General features: G+C 41.4%; 1 protein-coding gene across 4 annotated transcripts in view; it reads left to right on the top strand.

The window, feature by feature from the left end:
- Nucleotides 1-21,203, top strand: part of HDAC4 (histone deacetylase 4) — a 277,155-nt gene that overhangs the window by 20,106 nt on the left and 235,846 nt on the right. For 3 of the 4 annotated variants that reach the window (XM_068138155.1, XM_068138153.1, XM_068138154.1), the window contains exon 2: nucleotides 9,186-9,435. In XM_068138155.1, the coding sequence (XP_067994256.1) occupies nucleotides 9,414-9,435 (22 nt within the window). In that variant the 5' untranslated portion in view covers nucleotides 9,186-9,413. The remainder of the gene's footprint in view (nucleotides 1-9,185; nucleotides 9,436-21,203) is intronic. The other variant, XM_068138157.1, reaches the window with a different exon arrangement.

Here is a 21,203-nt window from a genome sequence, read left to right as displayed (position 1 = left end):
GTTGCATGTTTTAGTTGATTAGGTTGGACGCAGTGATCTCAAAGGTCTCTTCCAACCTGGTTTATTCTATTCTATTGTGGAAGTCTCTTACTAGACAAAAGAATTGCACAAGTTGTGCGACAGGGTTGCTTTAGTGTTCAGGCTAGATTCTTTTAGTAATCAGATAGCATTCAATTAAAAAAACCAACCCCCAACCTAGACAAACCTTAAACAATGCTTGTTCTTTTTTTCTTAAAAAAAATCAATATTCTTTTTCCAAGTTAATGAAGTGATTAACAGTGATTGATGACACATGTACTCAGCTATTTTATGCTGGTAGACCAGATGGGTTAGGCACATCTAGTGACCAGTAATTTTGATTCTTTGTCAGAAGGAACAAGAAGTTCAGATGTGGGCTGTAACAGCTAAAGTACATGAATAGAAAAGGTAAATATTATTCTCTCTGCCTTTCCTTACCTATATGAGGATTTGAAAAGCAGCCACCGATAAAGAATTACTGGTTGCTCAGTTTTTAGGAGCTGAGAAAGCTGAGCTGGAGTGAAAATGTGGTTAAGTAAGCTGAAGGTTTTCAGTTGTTTCCCAAAACTAATGGCACAAAGGCGTTGTATCCTTTTTTGTCTGTACCAGGCTGTTTTGAAAGAGAAAGGAAAATTATGTGTGTGCACAAGCAGGTGAAGAAAACAGGTCTCTGTTTGAAAGCTGCAATATTGAGCAGGTCCACAGAAAAATGGTGTCTGGATCCATGAACTTTGTATCATAATATGATTATTTTTTTTTCCCCACTTTGGTGTCTGCTATGGAGGGAGAGGATTTGGTACAGCACACTGAAGATGGCTGTCAGCAAAGCAGAGAGATCTTGGGGCTGTTGAAATGCTTTAATGAGACTTTAGTGATACAGTGGTTAAGTTTTAACATGTTAGGATACATTGCAAGATCCTGCAACTTTAATTTGCATGAATTAGGGAGGATCCTAATATTGTTGTTGAAGTGTTGTGCTTAGATCATTGACATCGATAAGAAGCTTCAGCTGCCCTGGAGTTCACATAGGAATGTTTCAGTCAGTGAGATGAACTTGCTGGTCAGACAAACTCTTCTTGGCACTGGAAATATTGTTAGGAGGATTCTGATTAAAATAATATACTGGATCAGTCAGTCAAGAATTTGAAAGGAGTTTTGATGTTTGTGCTTCTGAATTAGTGTGGCTGGGCTGATCTGCAAGGAATCAATGAAGAAATGAGATGGCTATTGTCTGTAATCTCACTGTATTTATCTACCTTCTGTCTGCGTTCAGCTATCTGACTTGAACTGTTTCAAGTGCAGAAATACTAGGATGGAGGAAAAACACAGGATGGGGGAAGAGGAGGGCTTCAGAAAAACCCAAGATGGCAGATTTTTATAGGTAACTCTGCCCAATTTGTATAGACTCCTCCAAGGCTTCAGCAGCAGCTGGAACAGCCTCCCAAGGCAGACTTTTATCCTTTCTCCCTCCCACGCGGATCCATCTGTGAGACTGCTTGTTCTTGCTGCTCTTGCTGAGAAACTGGATCGAGCTCAGAAGCATCCTGCTCTTTCAGACCCTCTGCCAGAGCCTTGCTAGTCAAGGAGAGCTCTGTAATCCTGCAAATCTACATATTCCCAGGTTTTACAGTTAGTTGCATTTCTAAAACTGCAGCTCTTCTGTGAGCTGTGTTCTTTCTCTACTGAAAAAAGAAATGAAAAAAAAATTCCGAGCTGTTGACCACTTTATATTGGAGTGAACATGAAGTGGTGTTTGTGGATTTGCTGGGGCTCCTGAAGATGATCTTTTGTTTCGAGACCTGGATTACACATTTAGGTCCACTTGTCATCCATTTGGTTGCTCCCAAAGCCTTGAGTTGTTGTTGTTGTGTGTTGGTGTTTCGCCCCCCTCCCGCCCCTCTTCTATATGTATTTGTGGTACTTCGATGCCACTTCAACAGTAATACTTGCTGAGGTCTGAAAAAGGAGATAGCAGCAAGTCCCCTCTTCAGCTACCTAGTAGTAATGCTACTGGTATGAAATCTGTGGGAGTAGAAATAATGTTAATACTCATGCAATCCTAGCAGTGAAGGAGAAGGACCACAAAAACTTTGGGGTTTTCATTATGTCCACCAGAAGATCTAAAGTTTTTCTTTTTAGGGCATGAAGGCACTTCCAGCTTTCAAAGCAGCTGTAACTGTTGATCAGGGTGATGATTTACCTAGTGTCTGTAGGTGGTAGCATGAAGGATTTTGTGAAGAATATGCAAAAAGCATGTTCTGCCAAGTAGCCCTTGGTTTAAAGCTTAGTGAGATGTCTGCTAGGGGCCAGCTCTAGTAAGTGTCAGGAATGTGTTAATGTTGGAATAGGTTAAGAAGTCTTCACTTCTGAAATACCAGTGTTCCCTGTATTTCTGTCAGTTTGGACTAGTGTCTCAGCATTTTGGATTTACACAACTGAAGTGCAAGAGCTGCCACTAGAGATCAGTTTGAGCAGCTGGCTTTACTTTAAAACAATTGAAAAGAGGCTGGGAAAGGCAGCCTTACTTAAGGCATCTGTGTGCTATGAACATGAGTAGTGGAGTGTTTCCTGACAATAAGAAGCAAAGGGGTATGAAACTGTAGAGAACAAGTTTTCTTGATTGCTGAGAATTTCTGTTACACACGATTAGATTAATTATTTCTACATAGGTCTGCTACTCTTGGATAGCTGTGGATTAGTTCCTTGTTAATAAAGTAGCTTACCTTTAGTTAATAGTGGCATTTGGGGCTGGTGTTCATTTTGTTTTCTTTCAGTGTCTGATGGTGATTTTAGTGCATGTATAGTGCTGCTTATATTGCAAAGGCTTGCATAACAAGCCACTGCCTGAAATAATCATAGCAGGATTGCTCTAAAAGCAGCTACCAGGGACTGTCTGGCAATGTATTATAGACTTCCCTGAAGGAACTGTGTAAATACAGAGTAGGTATCAGTTATTCTTGACGTCTTATTGTACATATACTGTAATTTAACACTTAGGACAAATGTGGTTAGAGATTGGATCTCTTTCTGAACATTATACCATACAAGACCTGTATTGAAGTTGAAATGTTTAGTGTGAGCATATAAGCAATAAATCTTCTCAGCATGTATTTGAAAGTGTAAGTTTATAGGAGAGGTGGAAACACAGTATTCTACTCCAGGCTGTCATGTGAGAATAGCACTTGTCACTGAAATATCATCATTTGCTCAACAAATGCACTGTTTTAATTCCTTGAAGGACTGGGTAGTGCTTCATTGTATTTCTTAGATGGCTAGTGTGTTTGAATTGCATTGAGATTTTGGTGTTAATGGTACCTCTGTTTCTGCTGTGGCAAGATAAGTATGTTGTAATAATGAGTTTAGCAAAGATGGGATGCCCTTGGCATAACAGCTAGACTGGTCAGTCTCTTAATGAACCAAAGAGCTTAATAACTTGAGGGCATTGAGTCCATCATCAGTAAATTTGCAGACAACACCAAGCTGGGGGCAGGTGTTGATCTGTTAGAGGGGAGGAGAGCTCTGCAGAGGGACCTTGACAGGCTGGACAGATGGGTAGAGTCCCCATGCGGCACTACAGGCTGGGGTCAGAGTGACTGGAGAGCGGCCAGGCAGAAAGGGACCTGGGGGTACTGGTTGACAGTAGGCTGAACATGAGCCTGCAGTGTGCCCAGGCAACCAAGAAGGCCTGTATCAGGAATAGTGTGGCCAGCAAGAGCAGGGAGTCATTCTCCCCCTGTACACTGCACTGGTTAGGCCACATCTTGAGTCCTGTGTCTAGTTCTGGGCCCCTCAGTTTAGGAAAGATGTTGACTTGCTGGAAGGTGTCCAGAGAAGGGCAACAAAGCTGGGGAGGGGTTTGGAGCACAAGCCCTATGAGGAGAGCCGGGGTTGCTTAGCCTGGAGAAGAGGAGGCTCAGGGGAGACCTTATTGCTGTCTACAACTACCTGAAGGGAGGTTGTAGCCAGGTGGAGGTTGGCCTCTTCTCCCAGGCACCCAGCACCAGAACAAGAGGACACAGTCTCAAGCTGCACCAGGGGAGGTTTAGGCTGGATGTTAGGAAGAAGTTCTTCACAGAGTGATTGGCCTTTGGAATGTGCTGCCCAGGGAGATGGTGGAGTTGCCATCACTGGAGGTGTTTAGGAGGAGACTTGATGGGGTGCTTGGTGCCATGGTTTAGTTGATTAGATGGTGTTGGATGATGGGTTGGACTTAATGATCTCAAAGGTCTCTTCCAACCTGCTCTCCCCTCTCCCCTCTCTCCTTTCCCCTCTCCCCTAAAAAAATAATCATCTCATTATTGGTATTTAATTTGCAGTGTCAGCCAGAAGGATTGATGATAATATGTTTTGGAAGATGAGTGTTTTCATGGCCTTTTGGAGACCAAACCCCACAGTTTTGAAACATTGCTAAAGAAGTGCCAGGATGTGGAAGGCATTCTCTGAGCATCCTTCCTGCTGTTGTCTTCACAGACAACATCTTTTAATGTTCAGGGTTCTGAAAGGCAAAGCAGCTTTCTCTGGACCTAGAAATAAACTTCAAAGTGCAATGGTGGGTATAGTAGGTATATGACTTATACTGTGTCTTGATGCCTTGAGTCAGCAGCCTGTTAGGTCTGTTTAACTGAGGTTTTCAAGTGATCTTGTCAGCTGTCTGGGGGTGTTGATGGTATGTGTCTTGAGAGGGCCTGCAGATGAAGCAAGGTCATTGGTAGCTGAGTACCCTGAAGCAACTGGCCTGACTTGGCTTAAAAACAATCTTGAAACTCTACCCTTAGGCCAAGATTTTTATCTTGGCTGAAGTACAGTAGCAATTTAAGCTCTGAAAAATAGAGCTTTTGCAAATAAAGCACCATCATAATGCTAATTGCTGGTTACTGCACATCTGCACTTGTGTCTAATAGACACATCTGGATTGGGCAGAGGGGAGAGTCATGAACATTCATACTGTCAAAACTAAGGTTCCTGTTTCTTGCTTAAAAAAAAAATTGTTAGCTGCAGAATGTATGGAAACAGAAAACTGTTGGATTACTTACATTTCCTAGTTCATATGCTATTCTGCCTCTTAATGCTTGGGAAAAAATGATCTTGGGGAAATGGGGAAAAAGTGATCTTGGAAAGTATATGGCAAGAATAGTGTAGAACTAAATTGTGGAGCAGTGTTGGGTGTGTGGTTTTGGGGGGAAAGCTTGGTCATGCAGTTGGAGAGGAAGAAGGTGGAGACCTCCTGTTTTAGACATCTGTTAAACCAGCTTTGTGCTTAAACCATGTGCTTTCTCCCTATATATGTTATTCCTGTGTATAGGTGGTTTGTTGCCATGTGTGATGACCCAGCCTGTTGATGAATTTGCCAAGGTTTTCTTTGCAGCTTCTGGAAGAAGCAGTTGAAGCCTTATGAAAGCATTTTAAGTAGAGTCATCCCTTCCCTGACACAAATGACAAAAGGTCTGCATGCTCTACTGCTGAGGACCAACCAGGTTGTGCTGGTAGGAGATGAGCAAGAGAAGAGCTCCAATGGCTAATAATGTCTTCAGTCTAGGTGGTTTTCTGAGGCACCAAAACCACTGAACAATGAGGGGCACTTGCTGAGTCTGCAGCCCCTGAGTCTGTCTCTTACTGTATGGTGACTGCAGAGATGGAAGCTTGTTATCAGCTGTTGACAAGGAGGTGACAGCACACTCAGGCTGTGGCTACCTTCTGAACCAAGGATGTTATGAGGATGCAGCTGTGTTTGCAGCAGCCTGTGTGGGTTTAGGGAGCATGTGCTGGTAGAAGTAGGCTGAAATAAATGGCTATTAATTTGTTCTTTGTGCTCCTGTTCCAGAGTTTCTTAGAAATCCAGCAGGGACTAGACTCTGAACAATTCTCCTGTTAGGCAGAACTCTTGATCATGCCAGTCCTGTTTGCCACATCTGATAAAATAAGAGTGTGTGTTTTACACGCGTGTTTTAGTCTTCAGCTCTGTTTGGTTTTTCTGCCTTGTAGTCTGAAATGTGGAGTGCCATCCACAGTCTTGTGTGCAGATACTCTTCAGATGCCCTTTGCTCTGTACCTAGGGAAGGACACCACATGAAGTGCCAAAGCTGGCATGGTCAGTATGCTACTGTTTGTTGTCTGCCAAGAAAATTCACCTAGCCAGCAGGCAGTCCTAGGGCTTGCTTGGAGACAGTAGACAGGCTAAACGAAATGCTCCTGTGGAAGCAGCCATCCATCTCTTTTTCTGCATGCTGGAGGCCACGGAGTGTGACCTGAGCACACATGCAATGAAGCCTCCTGTGCCCATGATCCCATTCCTCCCCAAAGAGGAAGGTGAGCAACCTGTCTGGCAATATAGTTGCTTATGTGCTGCTATAAACAAACACGCCCTCGGCCCCATCACATACAGCGTGTGTCTGGGTTAGTAGTGGGCAGGCTGCCTAAGCAGCCCATCCCAGCCATGACCCAGTCCTTGCCTGTGCCTGAAGAGATCACCGAGAGCATGCCTCTAGATGATGCGTGGGATGGACTTGCTATTCTTATGGCCAAGATGTGCAGGTCAGAGGTAATTGCCCTTGTTGTGGAAGTCAGTGGAGTAGAAGTCAAACAAGCTCTGGGTTTTGGTGGTTTTATATTTTATTTGACTTTTTTAAAATGAGGTAGTCAGCATTCTGCTCCTGTGGATTTGAGAAGTATTTTTTTGTGAGATAGTGGCAAAGATGACACATTTATGAAAGAATTGTTGTAGATAGGTGCCTGACAGAACCTGGCTGCTTTGAACGGCTCGTTGGACTACCTTGAGATCGGTGAAAATGGTAAATGAAAATAAGATTTTGGTGGTGAAACAAGTTAGGAAATTATTGCTTTCTGTGTCCTGGAAAGGTCTGTTTTGCTTGCACTTTACTCAGTCTTCTAGAAGAAATGCAGGAAACAGTTTAGTATAAAAAAAAAGAAGAAAAAAGGTATAAATGGACTGAGTTTGTAGTTTCTCCATCCACTCAAGATTATCTTGTCTCTTCTTCCCAGGCATTAGTATTACTAAAGCATGCAGAAGATTATTATTTTACATCTGTTAGGTTAGACAGACTTTTGGGGGAAGAAATTGGGGTAGGTAAACTGGTGGTGCTGTTGAATGGATTTTCTACTGCTGGGTCCAGTTGCTTCAGGAAATGTGTGCACATCTCACTGTTCATGCTCTGTGCTTCATTCTTGTGCTGTGAAAATGAGCAGACAGTAATGTTAACTTCATTCTGAGTCCTTCTTGTCTGCAGCTCAGATGGCTTATGCTATCTGTGTTTTTTTAATTGGGAATAAATGATGCTAATATTTTGCTAATGCCTGGTCTAAGCTGACCTGACTGCCTTCAAGAGGATGTGCAAATTAATGAAAGTGCAAGATCTTGAACATTTGGGATGGCAGAGACCTACAGGGATTAGAAATGACACTTAAGTAATTTTCTCTTGAATTTGATGCATAATATGAAAGCATTCCATGTCTCTAAAAATGAAAGATGGACAGAGGAACCTGGAGCATAGTACTGCAGAGACACTTGGGGTGGAGAGAAATAGCCAATCTTTTTAATGACATACAGCAAGGAAGGCCTCTTTGTCTCAGTGTCTGCTTGGATATTACTCTACACACCAGCAAAGCAACATTATAATGCAGGACACACCATAAGTAATGATGGTAGAATTCAAGTCTTAGACTTGGTTTTGCTGCCTTATTGGAAAGGAACATGTGCATAAGAGCTCTTCCAAGAATAGATGAGACTACTTGAAATGTAATGGCACAGATAGATTGTGGACAGATACTCATTGTGAAAGCAGCACTAGCAGTTACTGTGATAATCATGTCCCGCCCAAGGAGTATTGCTGCCTCTTTGCTGGAGGTCACCACACCTTTGGATCTGCTGTTAGAGCAGTTTGGGATGAGTGCTCCCTGGTTTGGTTAGAGCAGAGTCAGCTGAATTGATTCAGATGGGTTAACTAGTTGAAATCTGGCAGCAGGCTGACTTCATGCCTGAAGTGGGTTAGGAAGTGCTGGGTGTAAAGTATTATTGCTAGCCAAGATGTGAGAGCAGAAATGCCTTGTCAGGACAGCAAGGAACTCCTCTGGGTAGCAGCTGCCTGTTAGCACACCATCCTTGGTATCTCGGAGAGGTTTTCTCACGGGAGTGTGAATGCGGATGTCTTTTTGAAAGCAAAATAGGAAATAACTTGTGGTTATGAAATACTTTGCATAAAGGACACAATTTGGTTTAATCTGCTTCAGTAGTTTTGGCTGGTAGCATCAGTGACAGGTCTCTACGTATGTTAACCAAGAGCAATCTCCTTGAGCCACTCTGCCTTTAAAACATGGCTATTTAGAAATGATATAGCACCAAAATGATCCAGAACCCTTCCCCAAATGAACTTCAGGACCCATTGCAGCAGGTTCTTCTAGTTTAAGTAATGCTGATTGCATCAGAGACACCATCTGTTGAAGCCTCTGAGGTGGAGTTTTCTATACACCAGGGTATCAACTGCTTTACATTTTTGTATTTTGGGGGGCAGGGGTACACTAGGTTGCTAACTTGGTGGGGTTTTCTCTCTGTTTGCCCTCTAATATACATTAAAAAAACAATTTGGAACTGTGGATTTAATTTTTCCCTGAGGTAGCATGAAATTGCTTCTTAATAAGCTACTGGAGGCTTGGGCAGAGTGGGAGTGAAACTGATTGTGTGGTGTGGGGTTTTTTTTGTTTGTGTTTTTTTTTTTTTTTCCTTCATGCTCCAAGACCACTTCTTGGAGGAATTTTTATTGAGACTTCTTTGGGGAACAGATGCATGAAGTATGGTTACCACCCATACATAAGGCTTTGAAAGTACGGAAGCTGTTGGACTGAAGTGGCTTCGTATGGTGCTGGTGGAGGATAAGATGTAACATGCAAGTTTGGGTTTTTGTGACTTGAATGTGTGGTTGAATATATTATTTAAAAAACTTTTTTCTGATGATAAATGTTATTCTGCATATTCATGGTTATTGATCAAAATGACATCTATAACTCTGAAAAGTATTCTTTCTGTAACCTTTAATGCCAAAAATAGTGTCCTAGCATAATCTTTTCTTCTGCGGCTAAATATGTGACATAAGGTGTAATTTAAATGGTTGTAAATCTTAATTCTCTAATGTAGATGTCATTTTCTTTAATTGCAGGTTCCTATTTTGAAAGCCATTAGAAGATATTCTGCCACCCTATTGGATTACTTCCTATACAACTCAGCATGTCACTGTGCCCTGGATTTTATAAGGTGGCCATGATTTAATCCTCTCTTCCAATTTCTATGTATTTGTGAAGCATTGGAGCTCTTTAGAGCTGCTGTTACTTGCGTGGAAACTGCTCTGTCTCGAATCCCTTCTCCAAAGGACTAGACGTTACTAGCAATGAGCTCCCAAAGCCATCCAGGTAAGGGCAAAACCACTTTAATGTAGTAGTGACAGCAAAACACCACGTGTTACCTGCGTGGACAGACTTCTTGTCGTGTCGGGGTGATAACCCAGTCTCTCTCCCTGTACTACTACTGTGTTTAAAACTGGCACTTTACATGAAGATGGAAGATGGTGTTGCTGATGCTGGGGTTACAAGGAAATCTTGCCGTTGTTGCATTACATATCACTGAAAGGTGTGGACATTTCCTGAGATGTTAGCCAGATGTTGAATTGTTAATCTGTGCTGATAACTCTTAATGCTCTGTAGTGTACCTTTAAGGAATGGTCATGGCTCTGCAGGTGTGTCTTTATTCAGGAAAACTCTTTGATTCTTAAAGTGCTTCTTAGTAGGAAACAACTACTTGAAAGGAGGTTGTAGACAGGTAGGGGTTGGTCTCTTCTCCCAAGCAACCAGTGGCAGAACAAGAGGACACAGTCTCAAGCTGCATCAGGGGAAGTTTAGGCTGGAGGTGAAGAGAAAGTTCTTCACAGAAAGAGCAATTGGCCATTGGAGTGGGCTGCCCAGGGAGGTGGTGGAGTCATGGTCCCTGGAGGTGTTCAAAAAAGGATTGGATGTGGCACTTAAAGCCGTGGTTTAGTTGTCATGAGGTGTTAAGTATTAGGTGGTAGGTTGGACTCGATCTCTGAGGTCTTTTCCAACCTGGTTGATTCTATGAAAGAATAGTTCTGCTATAACAAGAGTCAATTGATCCATCTCCGTGTTGTCTAGGTGTTTATCCTTAATGCATCTTGTAATATTAAGACCTAGGATTCATCACTACAAAATTGCACATTTCTGTCAAGAGCATCCTTAGATACTCTGTTACCTGCTTTCTAGCTTCAAGTTTCCTTATACATTTGTATTTAGTAAGTTTCAGGTAACTTTGAGGCTGAGCTTTGTGATCTTGTGCTTTGGAAGAGGAATTTTAATTGTGGTCTGACATGCCTGATTTGAGTGCTTTGGTTTATAGTAGAGAAAATGACTGCTGGGAAGCAAGTAATCCAACAACAACGAGGCATGTGGAAGTACTTATTTAACTATGCCTTTGAGAGATTGCTTTTGTGACTTCAGTTTAATCAGTTTTGGGTTAACAGTCAAATAAGACTGAAGTTTTCAAAGCCAACAAACAGCTCCTAAGATTTAAGGAACTCTCTGTCTTTGGAGGAAGAATTTTGCATTTGCTTCAGAACTACTTCTAGCAGCCCATTTATGTTTCAGAGGATGAGAGCAAGAAACGCTGCAGTAAATAGGGATGCTGGAGTTCACAGCAGCAGCACTGAAAAATCTGGCCCTTGTGTAGGAATTGAAATTACTTTATTAGACTCCAAAATTATCAGTACTGTCAAAAGCAAAAATCTGTCTTTCACTTCCATAATGTAGCACTCTCAAATTTTTAAACTTACTTCAGGGTCTCATGGAGAGTTGAGAAACTAAATACATTTGAATGTGTAGAGTGCATACAGGTATTCACCTCTGACGTTTCTTGCAATGTGATGTTTCTCATAAGGTCTGTTCATCAATTAAGTGGGTAGTTGTTATTTGAATATTTTCCTGTCTCAAATATGAGTGGCACTGAGGAGCTAATGACCACCTGTTTTTTAGCTCATTGTGATGTTATAGGTTAAGTAGATACCTACATTCAAAACTCAGCAAGCCCAACTTGATATTGCTTTACTTCCTAAGGAGCCCCTCTGCAGATATTTGGGAAAGGGAGATGTCCTTAGCTGGGTGTTCTGTTGGTGCAGAAGTTTTGGAGGTTTGCTGCTGATTTGACTTGTTTTCCTTTAATTAATATGCTAACCTTCTCCCCCCGCCCCTTTCTCTCCTTCTTTTTGACTCTTGCCTCTTTTTACTGGTCCTGCTACTTTTACTCAAGTTCTTTGTAGCAGGGAATCATGGGAGAAAGGCTAATGAAGGAAAACAAGCAGCTCCTCATGTAAGAGTGTTTCTGTAACACTAAAAATCTGTTTGAGCCTGTCTTTTCCAACATCTGTGTCTAGAATGGCTCTTGCTGAGAAGGTTTATCAAATCAAAACCCAGAGAAGTGGCAGTTCATCTGGAGCAGGACATATGTGTGTTCTCCTGTGATGCTATTATTAAACCTTCTTGGCCCATGTCACATAAGACAGCTTGAGGTGTGGGATGGCTCTGTATGAGTGTTTGGTAGAAAATAAGAGTACTATTAGGGGAAAGTTTTGTCTGATTTGGTAGTTAGTTAGCCCTTAAAAATGTTAAGAAATTATTGTATTAGAAACTTCCTATTGACAGTAGCCCTTGAAATGAAGGACAGGTGATAGAAACTCAAGGCCCATCGTCAACTGGTTCACTGGACATCATTTAAAGAGTGAAAAGCTTTCACAAAACTGAAAAAGTGGAGGAAATAAACTCATGGTGTGAGTTCTTACAGACTGGCATTCTTCATGGAGGCTTTGTATGAAAACATTTCCAAACAGTATCAACCTCCTCTCAAAGCCTTACATCCCACCAGGTGCTGTTCAGAAATTCTTCCTGTGCCCTTCCTAGGCGTCGGGTTCTTATTTTGACTGGTTGGTTGTTTTTCCAAGCGTTGGGTCGAAATTCTGTAGTGTACGGTGGTAGCTTTTCCCGCCTTGGCTTACACTGTGGTATTCTTACTACTTATTTCTCTTTTAGAGTCAGTTTTATAATAATTGGCGTAAGTATTTTCCAAACCTTGCCAAAGATGACATCTGGACTTCTCATGTCAGTTATGATAGCTATTTTGATTATACAGCCACAGGTAATTATTGCTAATGATGTGCATTGTTTAAAGGAAGGCTCTGGCTTAACCTGAGAGCCTATTAAACCTTGCTTCAGTGGATATAAGCTTTCTTCTCTAATCTCCTGCAAACCTATCGCTAATGGGATTTTTTAGGAACAGTGCCATGAAATTGTTGCAGCGTAGATGAATGAAAGTAGTTTGGCTTTTCTTTTTTTTTTTTTTATTTTCTTTTTCTTTCCCTTCCATTCTGCAATGCTCTCTTGTGAGAAATGTTGGATGCTAAAGGCTTCTCACTGAACAAAGGAAAAAAGAATCAAGAAGACTAAGCTAAGAAAATGGAGTTCTCCCCCTTCATTCTTCCCTTCTTTTGCTATGTTTTGGAGTAAGCTTTCTCAGTAAGAAACAACTTTTGAAAAAGTAAGGATACCTAGGAGAGAGAAGTTCCAGTGGGTAAATCAATCTGTCTTTTGCTCCAGGTGTTGGGCACAGACCTTGACCTTCGTTTTCTGGGCTGAATGCTTTCTCTACAGTCTGCTCTTTGAGCTTTGAGTTAAGACCAGCACTCTTGAGATATTGCTACAAAAACATGCATGTGTGCTCTGTGTATGAGGACCAGGAGAAGCAGGTGGGCTCCCTCTTGCCACAAGCACTGTGAGCCCATCATCATGGTGCCTACTGTTTGGGAGGAACAACTGGCTCCCTGTAGGTGTTGGTAGGTTTTTTTGAGAAACCTGGGCAGGTGTGGAAATCGCTTTGTGTGGAACTACTGGGCAGGATGAAGCAGGAGGTGAAAGGAGCTGAAACTAGAGGGTGGGGTGGCAAGAGGACAGGCTTTTCCCTGCAGGAACAGAAGTAGGAGGTTATGTAGGCTTAGTCAGGATAAAGTTTGGAGGTATCAAGTGCCCTATGGCTTTTGGCAGAGGAGTCACCACTTCTTCCAGAGCTGGAACAAAGCTGAAAAAAAATGCTAAAATGGTGCTATAAAAGATCAAGTTGCTGCAAAGTACGATTAAGAAAATTAGAGTAATTAAGATAACATTTAGGATTATGACAAAGCTTGGGGGGGGGACGACACTGAGGAAAGCACATTTAGTTTCACTTCATAACCTGTTACCTTGCCCAAGATTTAAACTTACCTTATGTAACCTGTGCCTCTGATACTGCTCATTTTTTTTTTCTTCTCTCTTACTGACCTTAAATGGTTTCTTGCAATCTTCCTCTACCTCCCACCTCTTCATTTTCAGTGGCTTGAGTTTCACTATCATTTAGTTCTTTAATCAGTAAAGATTGTTCTGCTGATACTAGTTATACATAAAGATTAGTTTTGAAAACCAAAACACTTGAAGTTAATCACTCAACTGATTTGTATTTGTTTAAAGTTCACTTTCCTTTGTAAAAGCTGAAAACCTCCATGTTCAATGAAGCATTTTGTTTATGAAATGTTATCTTACAGGAATTAGCCAGTCTGAATGCAAATGCTATATTCTTTCTTCAGAGCCACTCTTGCAGAGATGCAAATTTTATTTACGTTTTGAAACGCTGAATGTTTGATAATTAGGAATATTGAAGTTTGAGAATGAGCTGCATATCTGATATGGAAAAATCTGCAGTGGGATCATTAACACTGTGAGGAGACACCAGAAAAAGCAGAAAACTTCATGATCACACAACAGTGGGAAAATGAGTTAGCAAGTCATGTGCTATGATTCACTAGACTGATAAGTACTTTTGTGTGGTGTTTTATCTGCCGAATGCAAGAAGCCGCTCTCTTCATACTCCATGGCTCAATGAGGCATGGAAAGCCATTTCATGAAGTACACATAAGAGCTTTCCCTGTTAGTCTCTCAAACATTTTGCACCATCTAATAAATATTTTATGTGTTCTCTTTTTAAACATTAAGAAGTTTCTGTGGAGATGCATTTCAAACTGGCTTTAAATGACACTGACCTACTTTCTGGCAGTAATGAGTCTGTTTCTGTAAGTTATCTGGGGGCAAGAGCATTCTTTAGTGAACATAAGGATTAGATGAGTAGATTCCAGTCCTCCTTTAACAGGGCTGGGGCACAGTTGATACTTGGTGGCTAAACATGGTGTATTCCTGCTTCACCCTACCCGCCTGATGCTCCCGTTCATTACAGCTGGATTATTCTAGACTAAGCTTCTGGGCTTCTGTAAAATTCTACTAGTAGTGAGTATAGCTAAGACCTCATTGTCCCTGATGCTGTATTTTCTCTATGGGGAAATAGATTTCTTCATACTTGTCCCCTCCCCATGCTGCCATATGTGTGCTTCATGGGAAGATGAAGTATTGGGGAAGCGTTCAAGTGTTTGACAGGCCCAGCAGAGGTAACAGGAACTCTTTGGAGGGCTGCTGCTGCCTGTCCTTTATGGTAGTAGGGTAAGTGTTGAGCGTGCAGAGTAGGAACTCAGTAGCAAGAGCTACTGGTGTGCCTTAAAGTTCTTGCCTTGAGCAGTCTTGTTCCCCAGGTTTAGGAGAAAGTTTGAGGTTGGTTGAGAAGCAAACTCAGCCACAAGATTGAGCAGTAAGAAGCTTTTGTTACAAGAGCTGAAAACCCTAGTGGATGGGAACTGGGCATATATTCATTTACCATCCTTCAATCTTTGACGGAACACCTACTCCACACCTGCATTCTGATTCGTTTGTATGGGTATGCTGAGCCTGTCCTTGATTTACTCTAAGAACAACAGTATCATTTTGAGGACCTTGAAAGTTTTAAGGTTGCTGCAATGAAACCTGTGAAATTTTGACTTTCTGGAGTTGAGACTTTCTGTACAAGGTTTTTGTTATACCCTCAAAAGAGAAGAATTGTTTTATGCTTCAACTTGGGGTTCAAGTTGAAGTTCCTTTTAGGTCAGTGTCCCTGCTAGGTACATTCCTCTCATTTCTACTTTTTCTTTAAATGCAGTTCAGAATTCTTTAAAAGCCTGTTTCTAAAGTAAGTTTTTTAGCCTGTGATGTATCCTGCAGTGCAAAGATGAGAAGCAGGTACTTATGATGAGAGGTAGAGAACTCTGAATTATTTGGAATGAGGTACAGGGTAGGAAAAGAACATCAAAAGGTTGTACTTTTTATGTCAGATGATAATGTTTGAGATAGTCCTTGGGACCTTGCATCGCCTCACTTGCAAAGAAATCTTTTTCTATATGATTACTACATTTTTGCTATTCACTTCTAGTCACTCTCAGTTTTACTTGTGTCTTACCTTATGTATACTTCCCCAAATTAAATGTGTTACTGGACTGTAACAAGGAGTATATTCTTGGTGTTTGTTTTAAATTATTCAACTTGTCTTCACACCAGGCTCTCACACTGATGAGACTTCTTTGTGTGTCTTTGATGTGGTCAGATCAATTAGCACAGAGATGATGCTGAAGGAACATTTCAGTCATCCCACTGATCCTGAAAGTGATATAAGAGCAGGAGCAGAAAATCCACTTATTTTCAGATAGATTGCAGCTATAGATGGCATTTTTTATCCTTTAAATCTAGGAATTCAACTATCTGGGTACCTGTATTTTGACAGGTACTGTTTGCCTTCACTGGAAAAAAAAAAGAAAAGCCTTATTGTTGAGAATCTTGGTCAGAGGCTTTTCGAATTCTCATATTGTTGGGTCAGGGAGAAGTCTGACAAAACAATTGCAATGAAATGTCATCTTTTACTGTTTTTGTTTGTGGTTTTTTTTTTTGTTTGGTTGGTTTTGGTCATGCTTAAGGTTTGTAGAAACTGACTCTGTGGTTAAAAAGTAGCAAGGAGTGACTGAACATGGAATGACAGATGCCTGAGAAGGAAAAACTGTGGATGTATTAATTCTTCCATCCTTCAGTAAAGGGTTGACAAGTAGCTTTTCTCCCAGTAGACTGCAGTACACCCATGAATTTTCTTGCACCCTTTGTTCTGTTCTATTTACGTGCTGACACCTGCAAGGTTTAAGGTACCAAGTGGAGTGTTCAAAAGTCAGGTAAAGTATGGAATACTTTTCTTGGCCAAAGACAAGAAGACAGAAACATGTAATTACGAATAAGCAAAAATGATCTTACTTGTCGGTAGCACCTATGAAATACAGTACTGCATGAACTCCAGGGCGGCTTTATGTGGCTGTTTCTAGTTTTCATGAATTTGCACTTAGAAACTTCAAAGACGCTCAGTAGGGGTAGTTCTCAGATAATTGATCTAATTAACTGTCAGTGTTGCGTAATTGCTGAGGTAACAGGAGCAACATTTAATACTCTCTGCAACCATATTTCGGTGTAAAACTGCAGTGTCGACTTTGGGTTTTAGCCTTTGTGATGGTCTGGCTGAATGGAGACTCTGTGGCCATTTGGACAGTGCACTGCTGACATTTTTTCTATCCCTATCCCATCAATTATTTTTTCTTCCCCTAATTTCCTTCAGTTGTGGTACTTGCTTTCCTTGTCCATTGGTGTTTGAGCGATAGAGGTTGGCTAGGGCAGGGACCATGCATCTCATGAGGAAAACATGCAGGTGAATCCCCATTAGCATCTTTGACGTGCTAACTGTTGAAAGAAAACTCTAATTAGTACAGAAGCAAATATTTTAAACATTTTGTTTCCATAACCAAAAGCAAAGTACTGTTGTTTCATCAGAGACTGGGAAGATCAGATGCTTTACCTGCATTGCCCTTGTTTGCTTTGAAATACTCAACAGCTCTCAGTGTTCCTCCTGGGAACTGCTGTCATGGCTTGGCTAAATGATGCTTGATAGACTGACGTACTGAAGAGCTTAAGTAAAATTTTAACCTTTCAAAAGGAAGAAGCTAATATTAAACTTTTCACCTATTGAAAGCTGAATTGCATACAGAAAAATACTTACTTTTTTTTGGAGATCCCTGTCTCTCCCTGTGATCTTCTTAAAAGTGAGCTGGATCAAGATTACTTAATATTCTCTTTCAAACAAAAGAATTGTGTGCTGACTGTAAGAATTAGGGATTTGTCTTGAGTTTCAAACGTGATTCAAAACTCACTTTTTAAAAATGCTTAAACCTCAGGAAAGTAATATGCAAAAGCCCTTTCAGGACTGGACAAGATCCAACAATATTCTGGAAAGCTACTGTTGCATTTTATGAACTTTTCAGCACAGCAATGCTCTGCCTCTACCTGGCTTCATGAACTTGCTGAGTTCTCGGCCATGCTGACAATGGTCAGCCCAAGTGGAGAGTCTATGCATCAAGGCTATGACTGGGAATATTTGCTAGTTAATACACTCATATCCTCAATTTCTGCAGCTAAGTCTGTTTACATGAAATACTACTAAAATGCGTCTCTTTGCTGGTCAGTTAACTTCCCTAATAAGTGGTACAATGCATCCTGATTATGAAGGCCTTTTCCTGTCCGCCTGTCTTCCAACATCTCTGGAGAGACTCAGAGTGAAGATCCCACTGGTGGCACTGACTCTTCTGAGTGTTAGCAGTGTTAACATGTGTGTGGGGCTCAATGGGGGATCTCTAATCCTTCTTTGAACACCGGCGGCACAGGCTTTGCCAGGGCATCCACAGACCAGATTTAATCTCACTGGTGTTTGTATTTGGTTTGCTCAATTTTGATGTAGCAACATCAGATTTATTTTGAAGGTATGAACTGCGTAGTCTGAGTACGTTCTGCAAGGATGACTGTGCCAAGGTCAGCCTTGGGAAGGCCAGGTCATGCAGCCTGACCATATCTAGCTGTGGATTGCCTGGGAAAGAGGATAAGAACAGGTAAGAATGGGGCAACAGTCACTAATAAACCCTCTCATTCTCTAGTCATGTGTACCTTGGACTATTTTGGCAACTGGGCACAGCAAATTTTAGTTTATCAGTCCTTTTTCTGTTCCTGTCATCTGCCCAGTTGCTTTCATAAGCAGCTTAAGCTTTGGCATTTACAGGGAAGTGCACAGTTGTATCTTTCTGTGTGAGGAGCATTACATTGTCTCCCACCACTTCAGAGCTCATGCGACTGAAATGAATGTTTTTCAGGATCTGCTTCCTTCCACTGAGTGAGGAATGGAGTGATTGCATTTGAGTTTATCAATGAAAGCATAAGTGCTGGTTGATGAAAGTTGGAGATAAGCTGGAAGATGGAGATAAATTGTACAAACCCGTTCCATCAGGTCTGTTTTGCACTTTTTGGGGCTGTGTTAAGGACTGCATAATTGCAGCAGTGAAACAAACAAGCAGGCCACTTCCTTTGTGCATTGATACTTGTTGACTTGGATATCAGCAAGCAGAATTTTGCCAGTGCCACCTTCTTCAGGAGAAACTTCTAACTGTGGGTGAGATAGAGATGCCTGCAGTGGAGTGGCCTATTGGAAACTCACTGTGTTTAAGCTGTGCTCTGTGGCAGGGCTGGGATCAGGATGTTGGTGAGATGAATTCAAGAAATAAAATGAACAAATAAAAAAAAAGAAAATCAATCCTGACCCTTTTGCTCTTTGAGGATCTATATACCTATTTTGTTTGTAGCTCTTATGTTGCCAAACCACATAAATAGCTTTACAGAGAAAATTGTAATTGGAATGAGGTCTGGTTTGTGAGCTTTGAACTGCTGGTCTTGGCATCAGGTAACCATTTTGTCCTGAAAGGCGGCTGCTGTAGTTGTGTAACCCCATCAGACTTCATGTTTACAGCAAGGAGTGTAAGCCTTGGGGTGAAGGGGTCTGTCTATTTTGGCAGAGTACTCATTGTATTGTGTATTTTGACTATATTTTTTAATGGATGTTGCTGCCCGTGAACTACTGTGTAATGATTCTTTGCTGTCAGGTCTCACCTTCTAATCGATAGACCAAGATCAATGCAGGTATTTGTATGTGTGGTCACTTCAGATATATAGCCAGTGAAGTTGGGTGCAGCTGGGAGATAGGGAATGCTCCCTTTAGTTTATTTGCTGAGAGATCAGAGGGCAGAGTTTTTTACTGCTTTTGAAAGCTGGTTCCAGTAGGTTTTTGATCAATTGACCTGTTTTCATCCAAGAAATGCTTAAAGCTTGGTGATTTTAAGATAATTCATTGAGAAGGATTGTTTTTGCTCTTCTGTTTCAGCATTCAAGACTTGTACCTTCTAGTTAAACTCCTCTTCTGTGCCCCCTCCCCCCCCCCCCCATTTGTGACCTTAGTTTTATGCTGGCTATAAAAAGAAACAGTTTATCTTAAAACTTTGTTAGTGCTGTTGTGATCCTGTTCTGTAAAATGCTTGAGCTGCTCTAATAGGAAGACATAAAAACCTTAGTTAGACCAAGCTTCTCTGGTCAAAAAATAACTTGGAACAGTAAAAAGACCTGAGCCCGTACACCAAATTCCAACAATCCATCCAAGTATTGGATATTTGACATCTGTCATTCTGGGAAAAAGTCTCTCAAACTTCCAAGTACTTGCTTTATTCTAAATAAGGTACCACTGGTCTCATGCAACCTTTGCCAGGAAGAAGGCATGCAATCCTTACAGCTTAGCAAGCTGAAAAGAAGGGCTTTGGCATCTGTTCCCTGCCAGCAGCAAGTGTCTGATTGGCATTAGATTTTTTTGCCTTTTTTTTTTTCTCTCTCTCTCTTTTTTTTTCTTTTCTTTCCAGCAGGTGGAAGGCCTGTTCTGCAGGCTTGTAACTCTTGACAGGTTTATCATGATGGCTTCTTGGCAGGTAGGGGTGATGCTGTTGATTCAGTCTGCTGTAAAGATTCCTGGTTCTGTGGTTGTTTTATTTTTATTTTTAAAGTGTAGCTTTGTGTGGTAGCTATTTCAAATGGTTCACTTGATGCTGATTTCCTTCTTTGTATCCAGAACTGCAGGAGGTAGACTCAACTTACAGGGTCAGTATAGCTTGTCACCTCTGCCTCCCTCAAAGGTGTTTGAGACAGGGTGATTTGAACAAACATAGCATCGGTTTATGTTGACAGAAGTTTGGGAATGCTCTAAATCAGTTTTCTTTTTCATGAGGAAAGGTGCGCATAGTAGTTCTGTTCAGGCACTGGCTTCTTGTGACTTTCGAAGTCTTTCTAAAGTATCTGTGGTGTAAAAGTTGCACTTTCTTGAAATTTAATTGTTCTGATCGCGTTTGTCATGCCAGGCCTCCACTTGTTGTTTTTAGCAGTTCACCAAAGTTCTTTCTAACTGGGTGCTTAAAGAGAATTCCTCCTCCTCCACTGATTAATTTCTGGCAGAGAACACGGAAAAGCTCTTGCGTCAAAGCGTCACAACCTTTGCTTGTCTCTGTCAGCGTAAATACAGTTGGACTCTAACATCCCCAAAAGTAGGCCAGAGGTAGCTAATTCTGCAGCTGCAAAGTGGTCAAGGGTGCTGTGGGATGTGCATGCTTGATGGGGTATCAGAGCTGTTGCATTTCAGGTGACAAGTTGGTCCTCTTTTCCTCCCTGTTAACATTTTAGGTTCTGGAACAGTATTTTATATAAAAAGATATTGTCTTGGGAGATGATGTTTGCAGGTGCATTTGTATTATTTGCTAGAACAAATGTGCCTGGTTTTATAGCTATGAGCAAGCCAAATGCCTTCACATCGTACCTCAGTTCCTTAGGCTATGTTTGCACCAGTTATGAAACACAGCTCAACAGCCTTTGTGACCCTGGCTTTGTTGGTTTTCTTCATACCTGCTGACCTCTTGCTATCCCGGTATGAATCAGTTGTTTCTCAGCTCAGCTGCTGCAGTCCTCTGCTCCAAGCCTACCGGTGGCTTGTCACTTTGGAGAAGAAGCTGAGCTTAGGAGAGTGTCCGCAGTGGTTTGTGGCTGTGCCTGCTTTGTGCTGGCTGTATTTGGGGAGACTGATGAGTGAGCCCAAGGCCTCATTTAATTTCTTCACCTTTGGTCACTTGGAAAGGCTTGCTTTTGAGATGGGTGCTCAGACATTTATTTTTTTTTTGTGTTCTAGTAATTCTGAAATGCAGAGCTGATGTTTACTTTTGTTGGGGAGAATACAGATAGCATTGCACAAAAGAACGGGATGTTTTGGGGATAATTGCCCATAGGAATTGGGCAACAGT

This window comes from Melanerpes formicivorus, unplaced genomic scaffold (genome assembly GCF_026170545.1).
Source record: "Melanerpes formicivorus ecotype bairdi unplaced genomic scaffold, bMelFor1.0.p_v2 SCAF_5, whole genome shotgun sequence".
In the NCBI taxonomy this organism is placed as follows: domain Eukaryota; kingdom Metazoa; phylum Chordata; class Aves; order Piciformes; family Picidae; genus Melanerpes; species Melanerpes formicivorus.
Note: the sequence above shows the minus strand (reverse complement) of the source record. Positions and strands in the feature narration are given on the sequence as shown.